The 17,285-nt window shown below is 41.4% G+C and overlaps 1 protein-coding gene across 2 annotated transcripts in view; it reads right to left on the bottom strand.

The window, feature by feature from the left end:
- The window catches only part of LOC124715119 (DDB1- and CUL4-associated factor 6-like), a 185,413-nt gene that overhangs the window by 41,330 nt on the left and 126,798 nt on the right, over window positions 1-17,285 (bottom strand). For both annotated transcript variants that reach the window (XM_047243075.1, XM_047243077.1), the window contains exon 13: window positions 16,454-16,706. In XM_047243075.1, coding sequence (XP_047099031.1) covers window positions 16,454-16,706 — 253 coding nt within the window. The remainder of the gene's footprint in view (window positions 1-16,453; window positions 16,707-17,285) is intronic.

Below are 17,285 nucleotides of genomic sequence, written 5' to 3'. Positions count from 1 at the left end.
TGTTACCGACTTTGATAAAGGTCAAATTGTAGCCTATCGTGATTGCGGTTTATCGTATCGTGACATTGCTGCTCGTGTTGGTCGAGATCCAATGACTGTTAGCAGAATATGGAATTGGTGGGTTCAGGAGGGTAATGCGGAATGCCGTGCTGAATCCCAATGGGCTTGTATCACTAGCAGTCGAGATGACAGGCATCTTATCCACACGGCTGTAACGGATCGTGCAGTCATGTCTCGATCCCTGAGTCAACAGATGGGGACGTTTGCAAGACAACAACCATCTGCACGAACAGTTCGACGATGTTTGCAGCAGCATAGACTATCAGCTCGATGACCATGGCTGCTGTTACCCTTGACGCTGCATCACAGACAGGAGTGCCTGGGATGGTGTACTCAACGACGAACCTGGGTGCACGAATGGCAAAACGTCATATTTTCAGATGAATCCAGGTTCTGTTTACAGCATCATGATGGTCGTATCCGTGTTTGGTGACATCACTGTGAATGCACATTGGAAGTGTGTATTCGTCATCACCATACTGGCGTATCACCCGGTGTGATGGTATGGGGTGGCATTGGTTACACATCTCGGTCGCCTCTTGTTCACATTGATGGCACTTTGAACAGTGGGCATTACATTTCAGATGTGTTACGACCCGTGGCTCTACCCTTCATTCAATCCCTGCGAATCACTATATTTCAGCAGGATAATGCACGACCGCATGTTGCAGGTCCTGTACAGGCCTTTCTGGATACAGAAAATGTTCGACTGCTGCCCTGGCCAGCACATTCTCCAGATCTCTCACCAATTCAAAACGTCTGATCAATGGTGGCTGAGCAACTGGCTCGTCACAATACGCCAGTCACTACTCTTGATGAACTATGGTATCGTGTTGAAGCTGCATGAGCAGCTGTATCTGTACACGCCATCCAAGCTCTGTTTGACTCAATGCCCAGGTGTATCACGACGGTTATTACAGCCAGAGGTGGTTGTTCTGGGTACTGATTTCTCAGGATCTATGCATCCTAATTGTGTGAAAATGTAATCACATGTCGGTTCTAGTATAATACATTTGTCCAATGAATACCCGTTTATCATCTGCATTTCTTCTTGGTGTAACAGTTTTAATGGCCAGTAGTGTAGATATAGCAGGAATTAGCGAAATGCAGTGGCAGGAAGAACAGGACTTATAGTCTGGTGAGTGCAGGTTTACAAATACAAAATCAAATAGGTGTAAAGCAGGAGTGGATCTAATAATGAATAAGAAAATATGAATGCAGGTAAGCTACTATGAACAGCATAATGAATGCATTATCATAGCCAAAGGAGACATGAAGTCAACATTCAAAACAATAGTACAAGTTTATATGCCAACTAGCAATGCAGATGACGACGAGATATAGAAAGAAAGTATGATGAGATAAAAGAAATTACTGAGATGCTTAAGGAAGAGAAAAATTTAATTGTGATGGTCGACTGAAATTCAGTAGTAGAGAAATGGAGAGAAGGAAAACAGTAGGAGAATAAAGACGGGGGGGAAAGGAATGAAAGAGGAAGCTGCCTAGTAGAATCTTGCACAGAACATAATTTAATAATTGCTAACACTTGGTTTAAGAATCATGAAAGAATGATGTATATGTGGGAGAGATGTGCAGACTTCAATAGAAGGATTCAGATTAAGTCCTAATACAAATCCTAGGTAATTAATGAAAGAAGAAAATATAAAAATGCAGCAAATGAAACAGGTGAAAGGGAAAACAAACATCTAAAACTGAGGTTGGCAGAAAGTGTAAAATGGCTAAATTAGGTATGAGAATTATCAAACAATGGGAACTCCAGGTAGTAATATCAATAAAGCAGGAAAAGACAGCTTGCTAGTTACCATAAAAAAGACATGTCAAGCTGTATACACGCACAATTAAAGGACACTCACACATAGCCTCGGCCACAGCCTTTGTCAGTAAAAGAGAGACACTTCGTCAGTAAAAGAGAGACTACTTTCCCTACCCCTTCTTTACATGATGATGTATTCTGGCTCGAAATGCTGGAGTTGGCGGTCGTGTGTGCACGGGGTGTGGTTGCTTGTGTGTGCGTGTGTGTGTGTGTGTGTGGGGGGGGGGGGGGGGGGGGGGGGGGTGTTTACTGACGAAGGCTGTGGCCGGAAGCTATGTGTGAGTGTCGTTTAATTGTGCACATCTGCAACCTGATTTGTCTTCTTTATGGTAAGTAGAAATCTGTTCTTTTCTACATTGTTGAGATGAGAATTATGATATACAAGAATAATTTGAAAGAATGAAAGACCAACATGGAAACAAGGCCCCTTGGGTAGATGGCATTCCCTCAGAAACACTGAGATCCTGGAAAAGCTAGCCATGACAAAATTCCACCTGGTGTGTAAGATATGTGAGACAAGTGAAATACCTTCAGACTTAAAGAAGAATAAAACAATTCCAATTCCAAAGAAGACACGCATTGACAGATGTGAATACTACCAAATCATCCGTTTAATATGTCATGGTTACAAAATCTGATATGAATTTTTTTTCAGATGAATGGAAAAACTGGCGGAGGCCAATCTCAGCAAAGATCAGTTTGGATTCCAGAGAAATGTACAAATCCTACGACTTATCTTAGAAGATAGGTTGAAAAAAGGCAAATGTATGTTTATATAGCATTTGTAGGTTTAGAGAAAACTTGTGACAATTTGGACTGGACTACACTCTCTGAAATTCTGATTGTCACAGGGATAAAATACAAGGACTGAAAAGTTATGTACAACTTGTACAGAAACCATACTTAGCTATATGTGTCAAAGGACATGAAAGGTATGCAGTAGTTGATAAGAGTGAGACAGGGTTGTCACTTGTCTCCAATATTATTTAATATGTACACTGAGCAAGTTGTCAAGGAAACCAAGGAGAAATTTTGAAATGAAATTAAAGTCAAGAAAGCAGAATAAATACTTTGCAGTCTGTCAATGACACAATTGTGTCAGAGCAACTAAGGACTAAGAAGTGTAGTTGAATGGAATGGATAAGTGTCTTGGAAAGAAATTATAAGATCAACACCAATAAAAGTAAAAAAAGGGTAATGGAATGTAGTTAAAGTAAATCATGTGTTCTTGAGAGAATTAGATTAGGAAATATGACACCAACACTAAAAAATAATTTCTGTTATTTGAGCATCAAAATTAATGATGGCCGAAGCAGGGGAGAGAGAAAATGCAGACTCGCAATGGGAAGAAAAGCATTTCTTAAAAAAGAGTTTGTTAACATCTAACATAAAGTTAAGTGTTAGGAAGCCTTTCCTGAAGGTATTTGACTGGAGTGTAGCCATGTGTGTAAGTGAAACATGGACATTAGGCATTTAGGACAAGAAGAAGACAGAAGCTTTTGAAATGTCATGCTATAGAAGAACGCCGAAGATTAGATGGGTACATCAAACAGCAAATGAGGATGTAATGAACTAGAAGATTAGATGGGAAGATCAAATAACAAATGAGGAGGTAATAAAATGAGTTGGAGAAAAAAGAACTTTATGGCACAATTTGACTAAAAGAAGGGATTGCTTAATGAGAGAGACCCTGAGGTATCAACAAACTGTAAATTTGGTAATGGAAGGAAGTGTAGAGGGTAACCAAGACTTGAATACAGTAAGCAGCTATAAATGGATGTTGAGTGTAGGAATTCTGTAGAGAGGAAGAGGCTTCCATTGAGAGCTGCATAAAAACAGTCTTCAGACTGAAGACCATAACAGCAAGATGTAAGAAGAAATGGAAAGAACAATTTGAGTTTCATTTAAAATATAAAATTATTGAAAATTCTAATAATTTTGTCATGAACTTCCCTTTGTGGGCATAAGATATTCTCATAGATATCTGGCCATATGCTGAACATTGTGTGAGGTAAAACACACACACACACACACACACACACACACACACACACAACACACACACGAGGAAGACAGTAAGCAGCAAACTGAACATAATGATATACAAAAACAAAACCACTAAACAGGTGGGAAACATACAAAATTACAGGTGCTTAACACAGTATATATATAGATATATATAGCCACTCCAGTACCTGGAATATAAGCAAATAATAGATTGCTACACACTCTGAAGGTGACACCTTGAGCTGCAGACATGCACAACAAAAGGACACTTACGCATTAGCTTTCGGATAAAGCATTCCGGTCTGAACTCCCAGAGATGGCAGTCATGTGTGCAGGAGGTGTGCTTGCTTGTCTAAATGTGTGTGTATTTTTTCCTTAATTTATCAGCAGTATGTAAGATACTTCCAAAACTGTATAAAATATTTCTCTAAACCAGTATTCTAGGCCTAATTTTCGCCGCAACAAAAATGTGCAATATTCTGGATCAGTTAGGCGACACGTGTTATTCACTACATATGTAAAACAATGCAAAATTTGACACTTTATTACCACTTCTGTATATGCACATAAATAAGTTCAAATTTGAACATTACCACACTATAATAATTTTAAGACTGAAAAATACAAAAAATCCACTGAAGATGGCACAGGAAGAGCTGAAACGTGCTTGGGAAAAGTAAAACAAATGAATAGTGTCTTGCATAGGGGAATATCTCTCTAATTTTTGTCATCAAGCACAGAAAGAAGAGGACTGACATCCAAATGATGATTGTTTCAACACCATGTCACCATGATATATTTGGTGATTTTACGTTGGTGGTGTATGTTAGGATTATATTTGGAAGAAGTGTCTCAAGAGAAGTAAAGAAATAGTAACTTGTATTTGTGCATCAAAAATTACATACAATTATAAAAATTATAAGAATAAAAATATAACTACCACATACGTTGTTCTCTTCCTTCTACAATGCAACTAACAAAATTCAAACATAATAATCAAATAATGAAGCGAAAAAACAAATAGATAATTACTAATAACAAGAAAATGACCACCACCAACAACAACATCAACAACAACAACAAAAAGGCAACAAAAATGGAAAATGTATGACTGGGCGAACATAAGCCCCAAGAAATTTTTACTCTGAAATCCGTATCAAGAGTACTATACAGATTTACAATTTACCTACTACTCCATCTTTTAACTCCCAAAAATAAAACCTTTTGCCTCTAAAACTTTAAAGATTGAATGATGCCAATTAAGCATGCTAGGACACTTCTGTTGTATTGAAAAGGAAAGAAAGAATTAAAAATTTATGAAGGAAGATTAAGATTTAATGTCCTATTGATGATGAGGTCATTGGAGACTGACTACAAGCTCGAATATAGGAAGAATATGGAAGAGAACCGGACATGACCATGCTTTTGGCATCATTCGACACTAATCTTATCTGATTTGGAAACACAAGCAAAATAGAAATCAGGACAGACTAATATTCAACTGAAGGAATTTTGGAAAACCATGACAGAATGAGGATGGCCACTTAGATTTCAATTCTGCTCCTCCAAAACAGAATTCATCACCTTGTGGATTGCTTCACCTCATTCAGGAAGTGACAGAGAGAAAATGTTCATCTAACAAACTTAGGCAAATACATATATACAAATGCATATATACAAATGGTGACAAAAATACAAATGTAGCTCTAATCAATAAATGCAACAAAGTGAATTTTTATGTTCTTTATTTATTTTGATATTAACTGACTACCCCCTCTTCCACCATCCCTAATTCCATTAAATTTCAGTCCTTCGGAATTTTCATTGAAACTCAGTCTTTTTCTTATATTACATACAACTACATCCCCTCATGTCAGACAGCTCTTTCTTCCACACTAAAATAATTCTTTTCTTACATCAATTAGCAGTGGTTCTCTATTGTTTATCTTGTTAGAGATACTGTCTTTCACTCAACTATGAACTGATTACAGCTTCATTCCCAATTAGCTAATCTCTATACAACATGTGCCTGTTGAAACTGAACAAACTATTCACTTGTCGTCTTGCCTATTTTTATTAGTTCTTACTTTAAATTCAATAGTGTTAAATGGGAAAATGGACACCCTGAAGCACCTGGTTGATATAAATCAAATTATTCATATATTACACATGTTGTAACTGTACATGATCACAATAACAAGTTCAAATACTTATGAACAGATTGTCTTGGACAATAACTTGAGTGTCTTGTATGGCCTCCTCTAATTAGAGAGCAGCACTGAAATTGTGCCTCAAGTGTCAGATGTCACCTGGAGGGACAGAGTCCTGTTTTACACCGTCCGACAAAGTGGAGTACCCAGAAGTGGAGAAGGAAACAAAGTGTTGTGAGGCTATCCTGTGTTATATCAATGATTAAAAAACTGAGTCAGATTTACAAGAAACTTGGCAGCATGAGCCCACTTGTCAGTACGACATTATAAATCTTCTGGCATGGATGCAAGCACTCATTCCGTTGGGGAGCTGCCATACACTCATTCCATTGGGGAGCTGCCATAAAGCCATTTCATCCTCTCCTGAGGTACACTGGCCCACAACTGTTGCAAATGGTCCCCAATATCCTAGGTACTGGCACTGGGATGGATTTTACACCCAAGCTAGTCCCACACATGTTCTATCAGGGACAGATATGGGTATTTCTGCAGCCACACAAATAGCTCAGCATCACACAGAACTGTATATACATACCAACATGCCATAAGTGGACAAGCGCTGTCCTTTTGAAAAGTGGCACCACGATATTGTCACATAAGAGGTGTCGCATTAGGACAAAGGATATTGTTGCCATATTGTTGTGCAATCTGAGTTCCCTCAATCACTTCCAGCTGTGACCTAAAGTCATACCTGATAGCTCCCCACACCATGGCACCACAAGTAACACGGCTGTGCCTCTCCAAAACACTGGAAGAATGAGGCCTTCCCCAAGTCATCGCAGTACTCATCAACAATAGTTATCCAAAGTAGTGCAGAACCACAATTCACTGCTGAACACAACGCAACACTATTCATAAGTAATCCATGCATATGGATCACGGCACCACTCCAAATACAACTGTTTGAGTTGTGTGTTGACAGCAGTCTACGCATGGGACAGTAACTTGCTAGTGTGGCTGTCGCTTGTCTCCAATCAATGGTGTGGATTGACACATGGAGTCCATACTCATCCTCAGATTGCAGGCACAGATGTCAAGGTTTACAATGTGTTTTGCCCACAAACAGTGATCCTCCTTTTTGGTGATCAGATGTGGCCGACCATAACCCTGATGATGATAATACTTGCCCGAACATTTCAAGGCAGTACAGTACTATACCACTGTCACATTCAAATGCTCCACAAACATGATTATTCCAGAATTCGGCCAGCTGGCCAAATGGAGACTCACAATGAGGTCCCTTTCAAACTCCGTCTGTTGATTATGTTGCTTCACATGAGCAAGCAGCATCCCTGTATTCTTCACAGTGATCATTCAACACCTACTGTTGTTCACACCTTTTATATAACCTACCAGACCTGGTAACAACACAAAACATGAATGACACTAATGCACTCTGGTGGATGTTTTACCTTTCACAGCGGATTGCAACTCTAATTATTTACATACCTGACAATGGTGTGTATGTGTACTAAGTTACATTGATATCTGACCATTTCTTCTGGGTACTTCATTCTTTTTGTCGGGCAGTGTATTTACATCCGTTGTCACAAGATGCTGGTTATGTAGACCTTATCATAAGGCAGTGGTAACATATGGGGAGCAAAAGGCTATTTACAATTTATTTACAATTTTACAGAAACCAGATGGCAGTGATAAAGAGTCCAGGGGTAGAAAAGGGATGCAATGGTTGAGAAGGGAGTGAGAGAGGGTTTTAGACTATCCCTGATGGTATTCAATCTGTATATGGAACAAGCAGTAAAGGAAACAAAAGAAAAATTTTGAGTAGGAATTAAAGTCCAGGGAGAAAAAATAAAAACTTTGAGGTTTGTCGGTGACATTGTAATTCTATCAGAGACAGCGAAGGACTTGGATGAGCAGTTGAAGGGAATGGACAGTGTTTTGAAAGGAAGATATAAGATGAACATCTACAAAAGCAAAACAACAATAATGGAATGTAGTCGAATTAAATCAGATGATGCTGAGGGAACTAGATTAAGAAATGAGAAACTTAAAGTAGTAAAGGAGTTTTGCTATCTGGGCAGTAAAATAACTGATTATAGAGAATATAAAATGTAGACTGGTGATGGCAAGAGAAGTGTTTCTAAAGAAGAGATATGTGTCAACATCAACTATAGATTTAAGTGTCCAGAAGTCTTTCTGAAAGTATTTGTATGGAGTGTAGCCCTGTGTGAAAGTAAAACATGGATGACAAACAATTCAGACAAGAACAGAATAGAAGCTTTTGAAATGCGGTGCTACAGAAGAACGTTGAAGATTAGATGGGTAGATCATGTAACTAATGAGGAGGTACTGAATAAAATTAGGGAGAAGAGGAATTTGTGGCACAACTTGACTAGAAGAAGGGATCAGTTGGTAGGACATGTTCTGAGGCATCAAGGGATCACCAATTTAGTATTGGAGGGCAGTGTGGAGGGTAAAAATCGTAGAGGGAGACCAAGAGGTGAATAGACTAAGCAGATTCAGAAGGATGTAGGTTGTAATAGTTACTTGGTATAGTCTTTCAGCCCTACAGTTCCATCTGTATATCAAAGAAGCAATGATGGAAATAAAGGAAAGGTTCTGGAGTGGAATTACAATTGGGGGTGAAAGGATATCATGATACGATTTGTTGATGACATTGCTATCCTCAGTGAACGTGAAGAAGGATTACATGATCTGCTAAATGGAATGAACAGTCTAATGGGTACAGAATATGGACTGAGAGTAAATCGAAGAAAGATGAAAGTAATGAGAAGTAGCAGAAATGAGTATTGATGGTCATAAAGTAGATGAAGTTGGAATTCTGCTACCTAGGCAGCAAAATAACCAATGACGGATGGAGCAAGGAGGACATCAAAAGCAGACTAGCACTGGGAAAATGAGCATTCCTGGCCAAGAGAAACCTACTAGTATCAAACATAGGCCTTAATTTGAGGAAGAAATTTCTGAGAAAAAAGTGTGTCTGGAGCACAGCATTGTATGGTAGTGAAACACAGACTGTGGGAAAACCAGAGAGGTGATTCTGCACAGAATCGGAGAGGAAGGCAACATGTGGAAAATACTGACAAAGAGAAGGGACACGATGATAGGACATCTGTTAAGACATCAAGGAATGACTTCCATGGTGCTAGAGGGAGCTGTAGAGGGCAAAAACTGTAGACGAAGACAGAGATTGGAAAACATCCAGCAAATAATTGAGGATGTAGGTTGCAAGTGCTATTCTGAGATGAAGAGGTTGGCACAGGAGTGAAATTCGTGGCAGACTACATCAAACCAATCAAAAGACTGATGACTCAAAAAAACAGAATGAATGGCCACCGCCGAACTGTTGCCAAAAACAAGGTGGACCAGCCAGTGGCACAACATGCAGCAGAGGGCAGCATGCGAGATTTCAACGGCTGCTTCACAGCACATACCATCTGGATTCCCACCACCACCAGCTTTTCTGAACTATGCAGATGGGGGCTGTCCCTACAGCACATCCATTGCCCCCGTACCTCCCTGGTCTAAACCTAGCTCGCTGTCCCCCCAAACCGCACAGCCACTCCGGCCGGTGGCTCTACCCTTCATTCGATCCCTGTGAAACCCTACATTTCAGCAATATAATGCATGACCGCATGTTGCAGGTCCTGTACGGGCCGTTCTGGATACAGAAAATGTTCGACTGCTGCCCTGGCCAGCACTTTCTCCAGACCTCTCACCAATTCAAAACGTCTGGTTAATGGTGGCCGAGCGATTGGCTTGTCACAATATGCCAGTCACTACTCTTGATGAACTGTGGTATCGTGTTGAAGCTGCATGGGCAGCTGTACCTGAACATGCCATCCAAGCTCTGTTTGACTCAATGACCAGGCGTATCAAGGCCATTATTACGGCCAGAGGTGGTTGTTCTGGGTACTGATTTCTCAGGATCTATGCACCCAAATTGCGTGAAAATGTAATCATATGTCAGTTCTAGTATAATATATTTGTCCAATGAATACCCGTTTTATCATCTGCATTTCTTCTCGGTGTAGCAATTTTAATGGCCAGGAGTGTAGTTTTGAGTCTGTTCACTTGCTTTATTAGTCTGTAACTGGTGCCAGAGACATCTTTGCTTTGTACATTTTTATAATGTGACTAGGTTTTACCTGTGACTTTGTCCGCACATTAAAGGTGCCGGTGCGGCTGGCGGCTCACAAAGCTTTGCCATCCTGCCGGCACATTTGATTGTTTGCAGCAAACAACAATGCCCTATGGCACATGCTTTTATGGCAAAACTATGAGAACTTTGATTCTACCCGGCATGTCAAAGTGAAAGCTGTATCACATTTTAAATTAGATGTACAAAAATACAACTGAAAATCACATCCAATTTCATGCATTAGTTTTTGCGTGGTGCACATACATACACACAAAAATCCTGAAAATAATTTTTTTGCTTTGATAGCCGTTAAATAAACACCCTCAAATTCAGTTTTTTTTTTTAAATATCTCCTATGTACAGACATCTTCAAGTTACAATTTTATTATACACTCCTGGAAATTGAAATAAGAACACCGTGAATTCATTGTCCCAGGAAGGGGAAACTTTATTGACACATTCCTGGGGTCAGATACATCACATGATCACACTGACAGAACCACAGGCACATAGACACAGGCAACAGAGCATCCACAATGTCGGCACTAGTACAGTGTATATCCACCTTTCGCAGCAATGCAGGCTGCTATTCTCCCATGGAGACGATCGTAGAGATGCTGGATGTAGTCCTGTGGAACGGCTTGCCATGCCATTTCCACCTGGCGCCTCAGTTGGACCAGCGTTCGTGCTGGACGTGCAGACCGCGTGAGACGACGCTTCATCCAGTCCCAAACATGCTCAATGGGGGACAGATCCGGAGATCTTGCTGGCCAGGGTAGTTGACTTACACCTTCTAGAGCACGTTGGATGGCACGGGATACATGCGGACGTGCATTGTCCTGTTGGAACAGCAAGTTCCCTTGCCGGTCTAGGAATGGTAGAACGATGGGTTCAATGACGGTTTGGATGTACCGTGCACTATTCAGTGTCCCCTCGACGATCACCAGTGGTGTACGGCCAGTGTAGGAGATCGCTCCCCACACCATGATGCCGGGTGTGGCCCTGTGTGCCTCGGTCGTATGCAGTCCTGATTGTGGTGCTCACCTGCACGGCGCCAAACACACATACGACCATCATTTGCACCAAGGCAGAAGCGACTCTCATCGCTGAAGACGACACGTCTCCATTCGTCCCTCCATTCACGCCTGTCGCGACACCACTGGAGGCGGGCTGCACGATGTTGGGGCGTGAGCGGAAGACGGCCTAACGGTGTGCGGGACCGTAGCCCAGCTTCATGGAGACGGTTGCGAATGGTCCTCGCCGATACCCCAGGAGCAACAGTGTCCCTAATTTGCTGGGAAGTGGCGGTGCGGTCCCCTACGGCACTGCGTAGGATCCTACGGTCTTGGCGTGCATCCGTGCGTCGCTGCGGTCCGGTCCCAGGTCGACGGGCACGTGCACCTTCCGCCGACCACTGGCGACAACATCGATGTACTGTGGAGACCTCATGCCCCTCGTGTTGAGCAATTCGGCGGCACGTCCACCCTGCCTCCCGCATGCCCACTGTACGCCCTCGCTCAAAGTCCGTCAACTGCACATACGGTTCACGCCCACGCTGTCGCGGCATGCTACCAGTGTTAAAGACTGCGATGGAGCTCCGTATGCCACGGTAAACTGGCTGACACTGACGGCGGCGGTGCACAAATGCTGCGCAGCTAGCGCCATTCGACGGCCAACACCGCGGTTCCTGGTGTGTCCGCTGTGCCGTGCGTGTGATCATTGCTTGTACAGCCCTCTCGCAGTGTCCGGAGCAAGTATGGTGGGTCTTACACACCGGTGTCAATGTGTTCTTTTTTTCCATTTCCAGGAGTGTATGTGTAAATTCTCAATGCAGTGGAAACCACTGAGCGTATTATTCAAAGAGTACGGGGTTATATGCAGCAGAGCTATGTCCAACACTGAATGATTTTCACTGCCAATGTCTTGAGTAGCTGAGTGGATGTCTCTCCAGATCACCATCATTTGAAAAATTGTTAGAGATACCGTTAAGGGAACACTTCCTTTGAATTGTAAAGCTGACAATATTAAATGAAGTAAGATTCAAGAGCTACACCATGCTCCAATGCCATGGATTTGTAAACTGAAAATTATTAACCTGTTATTGAAATAATTGTTTAACCAATTACCTGTGTTCGTGCTTCATGTTTTACCATTCAGAGGATAGAGTGGAGTGGGGTACTGCTAAGTGCTAATGCTTAAAATATGCATCACAGGTGGTCAAAGCCGTGCACTATCAAAATTATTGCTCAAATTTTGATGCAAAATCAATTGCAAGGTTATTATTTCACCAGTGTTCTGTTTTCCACTTTAAAATATGACTTCAAGTCATTATGGTATTAAAAACTCTAAAGTATATGCCAGTACCAAGGGTGAACAAATTCTGAGCGATAAATAAATGTCTACTGTATTCAGAATCATCCAAATAAAAACTACAGTGTTTTATGATAATATCAAACACAAATAGCTTATTCCTTCTTAGTTACATACTGAGAACCAACATACTTTTTTACTGTTTAAACTTTGGGGTATATATGAACAAACAAGGACCTTACCTTATGCTTCAGTAGTTCCCTCTTTTCAGTCAGCAACTTTGGAATCACTATATAAAATAAATGACACCCACTTAATAATGTTCTACTTTGTAAAAGAAGTTGATGATTGGCCTCCAAGAACCGATTGTTACATGTCTGTACGTCTCGGGACTTGTGTCAACTGCCCTTTTTGGATCGCTGTTCCCAATGTCAACACTCCCGTGCTTTTACATTTCTAATTGTTGTGCTGTGTGGCATTGGTTGTATGCAAGGGGTTTGTTGCATGAACTAAATGTCCCTAAGAAGCTATTGTTGGCCATCAATGTTAGCTCCAACACACCGACTACCCTATTCTTCATCGTGACACCAGAAACGTTATTAATCAGCCGGCAGAATGTTGCTAACTTAACCAAATGGTAACATAATTCACCTTTTTCACTAGTCTATTTGCAACAAATAAATTCTATACCTGAAATGACTGTCAAAAAAAAAAAAAAAAAGAAAAAAAGAAAAAGAAAAAAAAACCTCTAAATTGACAAGAGTTTTTGCGACCAGGCACGGGGACCATAGCATTTGCTAACTACTGCTACGTGCCTAATCTGGCACTGGATGTACCAGAAAACATCTCACCTATGAACCGGTCATCGTCTAAAGAATTGATATTGTGATCAGAGACTGGAGTAAAAAACATCTGGCAGTTACCATAGTTTACTCAATATTCTTTCTCCTCCTGAAATATACTTCACTGTCATACATTCAATTCTGTTTTTTAATTGTACAGCACCCTAAACAATGTCACCTAATTCATGTAGAAATCTAAAAACCAATAATCCCTACATGGGCAACCTACTTTTACAGATCAAAATGTATCATCACACAGTAGAACGTAACATAAAAGAACCTGCTGCTGTCATGAACTTAGAATTAGCACGTTAACTTCTGGTGCATGTACAGTGTTTCCTAATTTTATTACAACCTGCTCTATCTTACACCCCCTGATTACATGATAATATTGTAGAACACAGAACTGTGGTCTTTCTTTGTACACTCCTGGAAATGGAAAAAAGAACACATTGACACCGGTGTGTCAGACCCACCATAATTGCTCCGGACACTGCGAGAGGGCTGTACAAGCAATGATCACACGCACGGCACAGCGGACACACCAGGAACCGCGGTGTTGGCCATCGAATGGCGCTAGCTGCGCAGCATTTGTGCACCGCCGCCGTCAGTGTCAGCCAGTTTGCCGTGGCATACGGAGCTCCATCGCAGTCTTTAACACTGGTAGCATGCCGCGACAGCGTGGACGTAAGCCGTATGTGCAGTTGACGGACTTTGAGCGAGGGCGTATAGTGGGCATGCGGGACGCCGGGTGGACGTACCGCCGAATTGCTCAACACGTGGGGCGTGAGGTCTCCACAGTACATCGATGTTGTTGCCAGTGGTCGGCGGAAGGTGCACGTGCCCGTCGACCTGGGACCGGACCGCAGCGACGCACGGATGCAGGCCAAGACCGTAGGATCCTACGCAGTGCCATAGGGGACCGCACCGCCACTTCCCAGCAAATTAGGGACACTGTTGCTCCTGGGGTATCGGCGAGGACCATTCGCAACCGTCTCCATGAAGCTGGGCTACGGTCCCGTACACCGTTAGGCCGTCTTCCGCTCACGCCCCAACATCGTGCAGCCCGCCTCCAGTGGTGTCGCGACAGGCGTGAATGGAGGGACGAATGGAGACGTGTCGTCTTCAGCAATGAGAGTCGCTTCTGCCTTGGTGCCAATGATGGTCGTATGCGTGTTTGGCGCCGTGCAGGTGAGCGCCACAATCAGGACTGCATACGACCGAGGCACACAGGGCCAACACCCGGCATCATGGTGTGGGGAGCGATCTCCTACACTGGCTGTACACCACTGGTGATCGTCGAGGGGACACTGAATAGTGCACGGTACATCCAAACCGTCATCGAACCCATCGTTCTACCATTCCTAGACCGGCAAGGGAACTTGCTGTTCCAACAGGACAATGCACGTCCGCATGTATCCCGTGCCACCCAACGTGCTCTAGAAGGTGTAAGTCAACTACCCTGGCCAGCAAGATCTCCGGATCTGTCCCCCATTGAGCATGTTTGGGACTGGATGAAGCGTCGTCTCACGCGGTCTGCACGTCCAGCACGAACGCTGGTCCAACTGAGGCGCCAGGTGGAAATGGCATGGCAAGCCATTCCACAGGACTACATCCAGCATCTCTACGATCGTCTCCATGGGAGAATAGCAGCCTGCATTGCTGCGAAAGGTGGATATACACTGTACTAGTGCCGACATTGTGCATGCTCTGTTGCCTGTGTCTATGTGCCTGTGGTTCTGTCAGTGTGATCATGTGATGTATCTGACCCCAGGAATGTGTCAATAAAGTTTCCCCTTCTTGGGACAATGAATTCACGGTGTTCTTATTTCAATTTCCAGGAGTGTATTTTATGCCTATTTCTCCAATTTGTTGTCTGCCTGCAAAGTTGTATTGTTGTACAGAAAGTTTATGAGGAAGTTGAGAGAACTGCTTTACTCTTCTTTTAAAAGAAACAGTATAGTATTTCAGTGAAATCCAAGCCACTTTAGGTACTAGCAAAACAACACCAGTCATGGAATTTAATACAAAAAGGCTTAATAGCATTGCTGTGGAACAACACACGACAATAAAACTGTGAATTAGAAATAATCAAGCATACAATATCTGATTATAACAATTCAAGGCAACATCAGAAGTGGGATCATCAAGAAAATACTTAGACAATAAAACTAACCAATATTCATAATTCATAATTATTGTGTTAATGCTGGAAAAGTGTTTTACACTGAAGGTTGCATACTATGATTCATTTCCTTGGAAGTATGTTACAGAACAAAAATATAAGTCATGCCCACTCATCTTCAATTAAAAATGCTACTGGTCCTGCAAAAAAAAAAAAAAGGGCTATTTGAATCATTGGTGGGGTTAAAGCCAAAGGTTGTAGCCAACCTTCACATCGTGCTTGAACCATGATTAATATGTAATTTCTGTTGTTCATAAAACTGCAAACAAATGCAAATTCTAGTCACTACAAAATTAATTTATAACTAAATATAAAAACAATATTATTACTCACACAAAAGGACTATTTGAAAAAGGATCCAGTACCTTTAGGCATTAAATTAGGATATGGACTGCTCTATATTGTTCTACGTGTTCACTGACTGAACCTAACATTATTTCAAAGATCTGCTTATTACTAAGCACTTCTACCTATTCACAAATACTATAATTTCAGGCAGATGAACATGTATCACTGCTAATAAGTTCAATGAAATACTTTAAAAATGATTTGTTACCAAGACTTAACATAAAAATTGCCATGAATTACCAGAGAACAAAAAGAAAAAGTTCTGCAGGTAAATGATTTATCCTAACACTTCAGTAGGGACAATGAGGTATACATAAGAGTGATGTTGTACTTTCTGTTTTCAGGCAAGCACAAAAGCAATTTATGTTGAACAGATCATCATCATCATTATTGTTGTTGTTGTTGTTGTTGTTGTTATCACCGATACACTGTACATAATACTATGACCCCTTCCCTCCACACAACATACGATGAACCATCTGTACCCTCATAACATATGCACCATATCTCATAATCAAAAAACTAACTTACTGTTTCCGCCAGTTCGGCATCAAAACTGGCTTCCTCACGAAGTGGAGCCCAAAGCTTCACATCATAGTCAATACCAGAGGTTGCTAGCACTGGTAGAACAGGATGTGGCTGGAGACAATTGACAACATGATGATCAGCTTCCAAAAGCATGACCAATGAGCCAGTCAAACGGTCCCAAATAAAAACATGGCCACAATCTGATCCTGAAAGCACATAATCTTCACCCCAAAAAGTTGCCTCTTTTATCATTGTTCTGAAAAAGAATGAAAAAGGAAAATACAAAAGCACAAACTTTACTCTGTGGCATAATGTCTGCTGAAATATTATTCCCGACAGATTGAAAGCATGTGTTCCATTTGAACACAAATTTGGTTACTTGTCTCACAAAGGCAAGACTCTACAGTCAAAAGCGACCCATCATTTCTCATGGGATTAAATGAGAGCTTGCCTGCAAAATCTAAAGATGAGGTCTAGTTACAATTTAGCACAAAGTTTTAATCTGTCAGAAAGTACATCCTTTATTACAAGTTCAGACTGTGTCATTACAAGGTTTTAAATAAAATATGAAATTTTATTAATAATGTTCACTCAGGATTGGTACTAACTGATAGTAAATTAACAGACACACAAAGAAAATAATCTGTATGCACAAGACCAAAAAATCAATCACAGTGAGATGGCCTTCAGTCAGCACCTTCTTTAAGCTCGACAAATATAGGCTCCTGTGTTCTCACTGCTCAATTTACACCATTTTATTTTGAAAATTTCACTTCATATGTGTGAAATGAATGAGGTGGAAATACTAAAAAATTGAAACTATGAAAAAGGACAA

The sequence above is a fragment of the Schistocerca piceifrons genome, chromosome 1 (assembly GCF_021461385.2).
Source record: "Schistocerca piceifrons isolate TAMUIC-IGC-003096 chromosome 1, iqSchPice1.1, whole genome shotgun sequence".
Lineage (NCBI taxonomy): Eukaryota > Metazoa > Arthropoda > Insecta > Orthoptera > Acrididae > Schistocerca > Schistocerca piceifrons.
This window is presented reverse-complemented; position numbering and strand designations above follow the sequence as displayed.